General features: G+C 40.5%; 1 protein-coding gene across 7 annotated transcripts in view; it reads left to right on the top strand.

The window, feature by feature from the left end:
- Positions 1-12,101, top strand: part of STX17 (syntaxin 17) — a 101,071-nt gene that overhangs the window by 14,757 nt on the left and 74,213 nt on the right. For all 7 annotated transcript variants that reach the window (XM_065587224.1, XM_024099611.3, XM_065587222.1 and 4 more), the window contains exon 2: positions 7,237-7,418. In XM_065587224.1, coding sequence (XP_065443296.1) covers positions 7,296-7,418 — 123 coding nt within the window. In that variant the 5' untranslated portion in view covers positions 7,237-7,295. The remainder of the gene's footprint in view (positions 1-7,236; positions 7,419-12,101) is intronic.

The following is a 12,101-nucleotide window of genomic DNA, read 5'->3' on the forward strand; positions in this document are numbered from 1 at the left end:
TGGGAGTCCCGCCCAGTGCAATGAGTGGGTTACAGCAGTGCTTCCTCAAGTCTAGAAGCTGAGCCTCACTTCAGGAAAATGAAACCAATTGTGTCCCTTCAGAGCCTTGGCATGTGGTATTAAAGGCCTTAACCTCTTCATTTATTGCCTGTACCCCTCAGGGTAGTGCCCAGTGCCCCCACTTTTGAAATGCTGGGTTACAAGAAAATATCACTCTGTAAGGGTTGAAACACTGTTAGCTGTCACACTTACTATGTTTTAACCATGTGGTACGTGGACACAAACTGCTGGTTAGGGTGACCAGACAGCAAATGTGAAAAATCGGGATGGGGTGGGGAGTAATAGGAGCCTATATAAGAAAAAGACCCAAAAATCGGGACTGTCCCTATAAAATCGGGACATCTGGTCACCCTACCGCTGGTCAACTTCTTTGCTGACATAGCTGAATGGAGTTATGCCAGCAGAGAATATGACCCCCATGTTTAGAGCCCTTCATGCCACTAACTGGTTACACGCTCAGTTTGAAGTTGTAATGTGGACACCTTGTGGTTAAAATTTTTGGACCTATACCTCTCTGGGGAAGATCCCTGTTGTGTGACATGGGTTGTATTATAGCATTGCTGTATAGCAATACTATTAGTAACATGTAAACAGTATTTTAATTTGATTGTTGATGCAGATATAGAATGGCTTGAGGCCGCTTAAAAAATATGGCCCTATAAAACTAAATAAAAATAGTAAGTACATACATTATACTTATTTACTTGGTGACATAATACAGTTGATAAGAGATACGTGTGAATGTACAACATGAAAACAGTACTGTATACACAACAGCTCTTCAAGTTTATTACACATTGTAACTTCAGTATATGAGTGGAAAGGAGTCCTGATAGACTTCTGCAGAAGTACATGAGTATGAAACTTTGCAGGTGCTTATTAATAGCAATCACCAAAATGTACATTACAGATAAACTGCCTCAATTTTTACAAAGTTTAGAATAGAATTAACAGGTACAAACATTGACAAAATTGGAGTCCAATCCTGTAAAATTCCTAGTGCCCTCAACTTCCACCATATGTCATAGAATATCAGGGTTAGAAGGGACCTCAGGAGGTCATCTAGTCCAACCCCCTGCTCAAAGCAGGACCAATCCCCAGACAGATTTTTGCCCCCGATCCCTAAATGGCCCCCTCAAGGATTGAATTTACAACCCTGGTTTTAGCAGGCCAGTGCTCAAACCACTGAGCTATCCCTCCCTCCTAATCAATAGTTCTCTGAGAAGAGACTAGCTTAGCGGAAGATGCACTTAATTTGAAAACATACCTCTGTTTTATTTTCAGTAACAACAATAAGTTAAAATGACTTCTAAAAATGTTGTTTTTAATCCGTCAGTTTCAACCTTACAAATTTGTCACCTGTGCTATGTCTTATATAGTACTACCTTAAATCTAATCATACAGTAAACTTCAATTATCTGCTGAACAAACTTATTCGTTAATAACATACTATGTTCTGTATTCTTCATATGTGAAGTTCCAGAACAATAAAGTTTCCGTAAAGTCAGTACTCAAATGAGTGGGAAACATTGACAGTCCACCTGTGAAGTGGAAGAAGGACACAATATGTCTTGCATTTTTTTTTCTAAAAGCTCTCAGATAATTGTTGCTTGATGCTAATGATAACATTTATGCCAGTGACCACAGGAAGCAATGTATATTTTATTTTAATGCAGATTAACTGGCTAATGATATTTCAGTCTTGTTTCAATTAATATTTTTCAGTGAGAGAAAATGGGCAAATGAACTCTGTTAATGTCTAGTGTATATATATCTAAATCATCATTTATCTCCTGTTTCAAGGCCTGAGAAAAAACATGAGACGGAAAAATAAGGGAAAAAATGAACTACTTATCTATTCATGGGTTGATCTTGAAAAAGGTTATGACCAAGTTTGACTTTACTAAGACTCTCTTTGGGGGAAACTAGCTGACCTTCCTCTTTGCAGTTCAGGCCCTCGGACCATTAAAAATATTTACATTTGAGTGGATGATATTGTATACAGGCTCTTAGTCATATAGATTCTTATACAACATTAAATATAATAAAGCTATGTAGTCCAACTGACTTCTAAAAATCATTATCATAAGAAGACACATTTTCTTAGGTACTCATGATCAAATCCCAATTCCGTATGCACAACAAACAAATTTGAATATATTTTAAAAGGTATAAACCTGTGAGTTCATTTGTGAATAAATCTCTGAGGCATGGAACATATTTTCCAGATTTCAGGTCAAGTTATCATCAGAGCTAGATTTCAGAAATTGGTCCCTTTCTAACTCACTAGGAACAGACAGGGTCTTCAAGTTGCATCTGATTTGACTACTCTCTCTAATACTGCTACTAACTGATCAATAAACTTTGCCTCCAAAAATAGCCTTTTTCTCTTGGAATTTAATCTGGCATTTACAGAGATTATGTAAATGTTAAAAAAACAGTGGAAACCTAATATATATATTTCTATTGTTTTTATCTGTCAGTTAAACAGTACTATACTTGTAAGTATGTTTTGGTTTTTTTAATTCTGTGTTCCAAACACATCTTTAAAAATGTGAATTAAAACTGGTGCAGTTAGTAAATAGCTAGTGGGAGAGTGCATTGAGTCATGACAAAGTAGGGAAATGCAACCTAGATGGAGCTACTGTAAGGTGGGTGCAAAACTAGTTGGAAAACCAGTCCCAGAGAGTAGTTATCAGTGGATCACAATCATGCTGGAAGGACATAACAAGTGGGGTCCCACAGGGATCAGTTCTGGGTCCTGTTCTGTTCAATATCTTCATCAGTGATTTAGATAATGGCATAGAGAGTACACTTATAAAGTTTGCGGACGATACCAAGCTGGGAGGGGTTGCAAGTGCTTAGGAGGATAGGATTAAAATTCAAAATGATCTGGACAAACTGGAGAAATGGTCTGAAGTAAATAGGATGACATTCAATAAGAACAAATGGAAAGTACTTCATTTAGGAAGGAAAAATCAGTTGCACACATACAAAATGGGAAATGACTGCCTAGGAAGGAGTACTGCGGAAAGGGATCTGGGGCTCATAGTGGACCACAAACTAAACATGAGTCAGCAATGTAACACGGTTGCAAAAAAAGCGAACATCATTCTGGGATGTATTAGGAGAAGTGTTGTAAGCAAGACACGAGAAGTAATTCTTCTGCTCTACTCTGCACTGATTAGGCCTCAACTGGAGTATTGTGCCCAGTTCTGGGTGACACATTTCAGGAAGGATGAGGACAAATTGGAGAGAGTCCAGAGAAGAGTGACAAAAATTATTAAAGATCTAGAAAACATGACCTGTGAGGAAAGATTGAAAACATTGGGTTTGTTTAGTCTGGAAAAGAGAAGACCGAGGGGGGACATGATAACAGTTTTCAAGTACGTAAAAGGTTGTTACAAGGAGGAGGAAGAAAAATTGTTTTTCTTAACCTCTGAGGATAGGACAAGAAGCAGTGGGCTTAAATTGCAGCAAGGAAGGTTTAGGTGGGACATTAGGAAAAAGTTCCTAACTGTGAGGGTGGTTAAGCACTGGAATAAATTGTTTGTGGAATCTCCATCATTGGAGATTTTTAAGAACAGGTTAGACAAACACCTGTCAGGAATGGTCTAGAACCAAATTTGGTTCACGGCTTGTTCAGGGTAAGCCCCACAAGACACTTTGTTTACCTGATGACAGGTTTCAGAGTGGTAGCCGTGTTAATCTGTACCAGCACGAGGAGTCCTTGTGGCACCTTAGAGACTAACAAATTTATTTAAGCATATTGCATGCATCCGATGAAGTGGGTTTTAGCCCATGAAAGCTTATGCTTAAATAAATTTGTTAGTCTCCAAGGTGCCACAAGTACTCCTCATTTTTGTTTGTTTGTTTGTTTACGTGAGTGTCCGCAGGTACAGCCACTAGCAGCTCTCAGTGGCCATGATTTACTGTTCCTGGCCAATGGGAGCTGTGGGAAACCTAAAAAGAATGCTGCCATGTGATATTTCTAATGATTTGAAGATATGTGATATTAACCTTAGATATTTTTAAAAAAAGCTTTTTAAGGACAGAGTCACTGGTGAACCAGACAGAACACACAACCCATTTTGCTGGGCTTACAATGACTTTGCATCACCAGAGCAGTCCATAGCAGCTGATGTTCATTGATTAGTCTGGTTCTTAATTTGCAATTGACTTGTTGGTTTAGAGCAGTGTTTCTCAAACTGGGGTTGTCACTTGTGTAGGGAAAGCCCCTGGCGGGCCGGGCCAGTTTGTTTACCTGCCCCGTCCGCAGGTCCAGCCGATCGCGGCTTCCACTGGCCGCGGTTCGCGGCCGCGGTTCGCTGCTCCGGACCAGTGGGGGCTGCTGGAAGCGGCGTGGGCCGAGGAACATACTGGCCGCCGCTTCCAGCAGCTTCCATTGGCCTAGAGCGGCGAACCGCGGCCAGTGGGAGCCGCGATCGGCGGGACCTGTGGACGGGGCAAGTAAACAACTGGCCCGGCCCGCCAGGGGCTTTCCCTACACAAGCGGCGACCCCAGTTTGAGAAATACTGGTTTAGAGGGCTGTGTTAGTGAGACTGATATTAAGGGGCTGATCCAAAGCCCAGAGAAGTCTAAGGAAAGGACTTCTGTTGATTTCAGTATGCTTTGGAGCAGACCCTACATGAAGGAGGGGCTAGGAGAGAGAAGTATCTGCATTTTAAGGGCTCTCTTTGTACTCCTGTCTCAATTCCCCCTAACAGTACTGTCTCAGTATGCAGTGGAGACAAGACAGCAGTGCCATGAGGGGCCTTATAACACTTATATAAGCTAGCATGAACCCGTGGAACCTTTAAGGAGCAGTGAGTGAGAATTTGGAGAACTAATTTGCTGTTAAGAAATGATGGTGTGTCTAATCTCCCTCATACCACTCACTTACTGAAACCAATACAATTGCTGCATTCACAGTTACTCCTGAGGGCATTCTGTGCCAACAAAAAATAAAAATTCTGTCCACAATATTTTAAAATTCTGCAAATTTTATTTGTCAAATAAATGTGGAGGTTCCAGCATGGTATTGGGGAGCACAGGCCACTGGCTGCACAGAGGTGGGAGATCACTGTGCAGCTCCCCCCGGGGCATTGACTCCGTGATGAGGCTGCACCCAACACTGATGCAGCACAAAGACTGGACCTGCTCCAGAAACATCCCAGGGCCCTGCCCCTCTGTGCCAGGTGCATCAGGTGTGGGCAGGTAGGCTCAGCAAGGCAGGATCCAAATGTGGGGGGATCCCGGTATGGGTTGAGAGGGTTCTCTGTGGGGCAATCTGGGTGCGGGGGGGTGGGGGAGAGATCAGGATGCACAGGGGCTTGTTGGGGGGGTTCTGGGTGCAACAGTAATGGGACTCTGCAGGGGATCCAGATGAAGGTGGTTGGAGCTCAGTGGGGGGGAGGGTCTGGGTGTGGGGAGATAGAGCTCAGCAGGGGAGTATGGGTGTGGGGGGGCGCAGTGGGGGGTCCAGATGCAGCTGATTGGGGCTTGGTGGAGTGGGGATCTGGGTGCGGGGTGGTGAGGCTTGGTGGGAGGGTCTGGGTATAAGGGGGTCTGGATGCACAGATTTTGGGTGGATGGGGTAGCAGCTCCCTGTACAAGGATCCTTCCCCCTGCAGCTGAGAAGTGATGGGTGCAGTAAGCACGGGGGGAGGGGAGCGAAGTTTGCACAGCTTCCTTCAGCCAGGAGAGAAATCTGGGGGTGGCTCTGATCCAACCCCAGATGCCATGCAAGGGAAGAGGAAGTCCTGTCCTCTTCAGCCCAGCTGAGACTAGCAGCTGAGCCCGGCTCAAGGTAGGAGCCACCAGAAGGGTCTTCCCCACTCCTGCCTCCTGTCCAACAGTGATTTACCTCTCTGCTGGCTGCATTGGGCCCCCGAAACATACTGCTGGGAAGGGATGCATGACCGCTTTTGTGGCTTCCCTATCAGAAAGTCATTTTTCTGCGGGGAATCAATACATCTGCAGGGGATGTAAATTCTGCGCATGCACAGCGGTGCAGAATTCCCCCAGGAGTAAATTAATATAAATTGGAGAGGTAGGTTAGCTCTGCTGTCACAATGGCCCCACATAATTTACCTGAACTGTTGACCTGACCCTGAGTGTATCCTAAATAACAATAACAATTAGACACAACAGTGTTGTTAGCTTAGCTTAATTACAATCTAATTTATTCAAATACAGCCTATGCAGTAGATTTCAGTTAATTTTTACTATATGGTAAGTTTTAAGAGTCTGTTATTCTGTTATTAAGGAAAGTAAATCAAAGAAAATCATGTTTCAGTAAATTGTATTAATACAGTACTAATGCTGCATAAATAGAGGGACATTTTGATTTTCAAACTCACATTAAGTTTTTCTTGTCCCTTGTGCATATACATTATGATGGAATTTTTTTCATTAGTCACATGGTGTATGTTTGTGCACAAGTGTGCATTTATATGCAGCAGTATAAAATTCTACATATCTTCATCTAAGGGAAAAGAAAAAGCCCCCAAAGTACAGTTTAAACAAAGATGCAGAGTCAGGTTACTTAACCCGACATCCTGTAAAAACTTAAATAATATGCTTAGTCTTTGTAGAATTGGGGCTTTAATCATTTTTGCAAGAAGGTAGAGTCCATTTGCTGTGGGAATCTTCACTCAGGATTTCCTGATTATTATTATTATTTTTTTTTTTTTGTGAGAGTGAACTTTCACCCTCAATTTTGTATTGGTGTCTTTTCCAGCATATCTTAAATTTTACAAATATGTACAAAGCTTAGAGAATTTAAAATTGTAAAGTTTGGGTTCTGAGTCTGCAAAGCACTTAATCACCATTTCAACTTTAGTAGGTGCGTAAGACCGTCCCTATTCATCAAAGTACTTAAACATATGCCTTAATCATTTAGCTGTTTTGTTGTCAGATTAAAAACATTGTCCATTGACAATATTCCCCAAGAATAAAGTTCTTAATTTGTTTTTGAGCACTGGCATTAATTTCAGCTAATGAATCCAGGTTTTGAATGATTAATTCGTAACAATTACGTTCTTTTGGATGAGGGGCATTATGTGAAATATTGACACATTTTTTGTTTTTAAAAGGTTAATATAGTTAAACTGTAATCAGAGCAAGTAATATTAATAAATCTTGCTTAAATTTAAATATCTTTTTCTTTTTAGGGGTTTCTAGATGAGTAAAGTCTTATTGGTCAAGTTCTGACTTGATAGATATTTTTAGGATGTCTGAAGACAAAGAAAAAGTGAATATTCGTCGTCTTGAACCCGCCATCCAAAAATTCATTAAAGTGGCAATTCCAACGGATCTCGAAAGGTTGAGAAAGCACCAAATTAATATTAAGAAGGTTAGTTTTTCCTCTTACTATTATAGCTCTTATTAATGTACAGATGCAGTTACACTTAAAAAATTTATACTGATTTCAGCCAAATGTAGACTATAAGATGAGATGCTTTGACAAAAAATTTAGCTGTTGTTTATTTGACAGTGTAGTTTAGTGGTTCTTTTATTCATCTATTCTGCAAACACATTAGTCATAGAAGGTTTCAGAGTAGCAGCCGTGTTAGTCTGTATCCGCAAAAAGAAGAACAGGAGGACTTGTGGCACCTTAGAGACTAACAAATTTATTAGAGCATAAGCTTTCGTGGACTATGCATATGCATCCGAAGAAGTGGGCTATAGTCCACGAAAGCTTATGCTCTAATAAATTTGTTAGTCTCTAAGGTGCCACAAGTCCTCCTGTTCTTCTTTAGTCATAGAAGGTTTACCTAGCAATGGATAAACCCACACATTTAGAAAAACTTCTGTTTTGTGTTAGTGTGTGTTGACCTGTTCTATCAGAAATAGGACAAATCCTGAGGTCCTTAGTTTTAACTCAATCTTTATTTAGGCAAAACTCTTCTTTGCTTCAGTGGAAGATTGTTACAAGTAAAAACTGTGTAAGGAACTCGGGATTTACACTGGTCTACAATTTTTGAGAAGTTGTCTGCTTCAGAGATAAAATATGCTATTTATTATGTATTTTGATGTGCTGAATTCAAATGACAATTAAAACAACTGATTGGCTACTGTTTCTAAGATATTTAAGTTTTTACATTTTATGTCCATGTATATTGTGTAGATAGTAGAGTTTTAATCATAAATTGTAAACCTAGGTCTTTTCATGTGTTTATGGTTGCTTTACATGATAATATTTCACCTGTCCTGTTTATGTAACACTTTAAAAATCAGCAAAAGGGTTATATAAATAAAATTTATTATGAAACAAAAGGCAAAAAATCCCTGACAAGGTCATTCAGTTCACCTTGTGTTATGAGGTGTGGTTCAGAGGAGGAGGATGGGAGAAAATGTCGGTCCTGTGACATTGATGGTTCAGGACCAGAAGTTTCATCCTCTTCCTCTTCCTCGTCTGACTCAAGTGAGAGTGATTCTGGTGCATCAGGAACCGGCAGTCCTTCTCCGTGGGGTACTGGGCGTATAGCTGATGGAATGTTTGGATAATGCACAGTCCACTTTTTCTTCTTTGACACACCTTTCCCAACTAGAGGCACCATGCAGAAGTAACAATTGCTGGTATGATCTGTTGGCTCTCTCCAAATCATTGGCACTGCAAAAGGCATAGATTTCCTTTTCCTGTTCAACCACTGGCGAAGATTTGTTGCACAAGTGTTGCAGCATATGTGTGGGGCCCACCTCTTGTCCTGATCTCCAATTTTGCAGCCAAAATAAAGGTGATAGGTTTTCTTAACCATAGTGGTTATACTGCGCTTTTGTGATGCAAAAGTCACTTCACCATAAACATAGCAGAAGTTATCTGCACTGTTCACACAAGCACGAGGCATCTCTGCTCACTTTGGCTAAACAGAAATGTGTCCCTTTGCAAAATTAAACACTGACAAATAAGAGAGCACAACACTGTATGATTTCTAGAGCTGATTTAGGGCAATTTGTTCAGCAGAGTGATGTAAGCTTCGTTATGATTGAATCATCCATGACTTCTAGGAATAACATGATGCAATTCATATCATGTATGACGCAATACCAGCTTCAGATTGCATCATTCATTGTTTTGGCTAAAAAGCAAGTACTGTCCAAACCCAGTCATAGATTTATTCATAGATCCAGTCAAAGATGTATTTTAGTCATTTCTGGTTTAAATTGAGATCCCTTCCCTTTATAACTCATTTATCCTCTGCCATTCCCAAGTCAAGGGTCATATATACTGACCCAACAGCATATCTTGAAAACTAGAGCCAATTAACAATTTTAAGCATCATTTTCGCTCTCAGTGACCCAGAATTAATAAAGTTTGACTACATTTATTTCAGAAGCATTTTGGCTGTAGAGCAGTGTTATTAGTAATTAAAATGAGGTGGGAGAAATAGCTACACCTCTACCCTGATATAATGCGACCCGATATAACCCAAATTCGGATACAACGCGGTAAAGCAGTGCTCCGGAAGTGCGGGGCTGCGCACTCTGGTGGATCAAAGCAAGTTCAATATAACGTGGTTTCACCTATAACGTGGTAAGATTTTTTTTTTTTGGCTCCTGAGGACAGCGTTCTATCAGGGTAGAGGTGTATTATTTAATGTTCCTTAAAGCAAATAGAAAAATCGTTAATGATTGGTTATTGAAAATTGTATCTGAATCTTAATATCTGATTGTATGTTTTCGATTGGGAATATTGGGATATGATTGTTGAACTGGAAAACCACTTGAACACAGTTGAATATTGATCTTTTAAAGCGTTGAGAAAAATAAACCGATAGTTTAAATACCTGAGTGTATTCTGGGAACTACCATAAGAGACTCATGTTTTTAAAATAATTCTGTAGGAGAGTTACTTAAGTGATACAGTTAATATTGAAATGGGTGGAGAAAAACAGGTGATGTATGAATTGTAAAGTAAGGAGTGTAAGGAACATAATATTGATGACATTCATTCAGAAACGGTGAAAAGATGGAAAAAGAGTGTATTTAATGGAAGAAATTATATCTGACACCAGATCACAAAGCAAAGCAAACCAAGGCCCTCAATCCTACAAAGATTTATACACAATGCTTAACTTTATGCATAATGAGTAGCCCTATTAACTTCACTATAGCTGCTCTTGGTATATAATGTTAAGTATGTGTGTTAACCTTTGTAGAATTGGGGCATACATTTGTTTAATCAGCTTGAGAAAGGATGAAGATTTTGGAAGAAAAATTTGTGGGCCTATGGAGCATTAACCAGCATGATCCATTGAAAGACCTGGAAAATTTCAGTCTCAACACTTAATCTGGCAAAGTTATACAGAATTGAAAATAGAGTCTTGTAATGGGAAGTTTTGGGCAACCTTAACTTATGTAGTGCTACCAGCTCCCTGTATAATAAATAAAATGGAGGAAAGGAGAAGCCCTAAAAAAGGAATATCTGGTGTCCATTGTTAATTTTGGAAGTTACAAGAGGTGCTGTAACTCTTCTAAAGCTATTAGTGAGCTGTGTTTCAGTGATGGCATAATGGATAGTGCAGTATGTGAACGAATATTGACATAACTGTTTCCACTGGAAGGAAGTTTAGAATGGGATTTTTTTCAATAGAACAACCATCCAACACACATCAAAACAAACTAAAAAAGCATTGCCTCCCATTTAAAAGAAATACATAGTCTCTTATATCTATCTTGTAATAAAAGCCAAGGGTGGACAGACCACCTATTGAATAGAATAATGCAGAACTAAGGCTTAAGTTTCACCATGCCCTTTCTCTTGCTAATAGACTTAAGCAGAATTAAATATTTGTGGCTTACATATTAGGTCAGAGGTGGGCAAACTTTTTGGCCTGAGGGCCACATCAGGGAATAGAAATTGTATGGTGGGCCATGAATGTTCACAAAATTGGGGTTGGGGTGCAGGAGGTGGTGAGGGCTCTGGCTGGGGGTGTGGGCTCTGGGCTGGGCCCAAGGGGTTTGGAGGGGGATCAGGGCTGGGGCAGGGGTGTGGGAAGGGGTGCAGGTTCTGGCTGGGGGTGTGGGCTCTGGGGGGGGGCTATGGATGAGAGATTTGGGGTGCAGGAGGGTGCCCCGTGCTGGGATCAAGGGGTTTGGAGAGCGGGAGGGGGATCAGGGCTGGGGCAGGGGTTGGGGCGTGGGGAGGGACTCAGGGGTGCAGGCTGTGAGCAGTGCTTACCTTTAGTGGCTCCCAGAAGCAGTGGCATGTCCCTTCTCCGGCTCCTAGGCGTGGTGTGGCCCTGACCCAGCTCTCCAGCGAGAGCTTGCGGGTTGGCTTAAAACGACTCCGGCCGTAGTTTGCCCACCTCTGTATTAGGTATTAGTCTAAGGTTAATATACAGCTAAAAAGTTTTAACTGGTCTTTTATATGTTTTCTGTATTTTCTTAGATGCTATGAAAGTATTACTTCACAAAGCTACATAGAACAAAGTGTCAACCTATAGATATTGTCCATACCATGTCAGTGCTGGAAAAACCTGTTATAAAGATGTTTATGGTTTATAAACATCTTTATAACAGGCTTCAAACAAATGGCCAAGCACTTAGCACAAAGCTTTATATTCAGGTTTAAGCCATGCAAACTGATGAGAACCAGTATATTCACCCATGGAGTTTGCTTTCTTTAGGGATAAGAGAAAATTATCCCTACTACTACACGCTATATGTTTCCTAGAATTTTGAAACGCACACTGTAAATTAAGAGCCATTCATTGTAGCATTATTAGGGAAGCCACTTGGACTTTCCACTATTTATAGACTTAATAGCCAGAACTACACACTTTCTTCTGGTGTCTCCCTTTGTTAATGATACCTCCAAAATGTGTTTGTAAAGTTCCTGAAGGAATGAGGTAGTTTAATTTTATTAATATGGTTAGATTGCTTCACTACCTGGTTGATTGAGAATGATATTTCCCTGCCTATAGATTGTTCAATATATTGTGCCCTTAGTATTTATGTCCATTGAGTGAAATTAGACATTGATGGGCTTTTACCAATTATTTTCAGTCTCTTTCGGTTTTCCCCCCTTCCCCTT

This window comes from Chrysemys picta, chromosome 2 (genome assembly GCF_011386835.1).
Source record: "Chrysemys picta bellii isolate R12L10 chromosome 2, ASM1138683v2, whole genome shotgun sequence".
Classification (NCBI taxonomy): domain Eukaryota; kingdom Metazoa; phylum Chordata; order Testudines; family Emydidae; genus Chrysemys; species Chrysemys picta.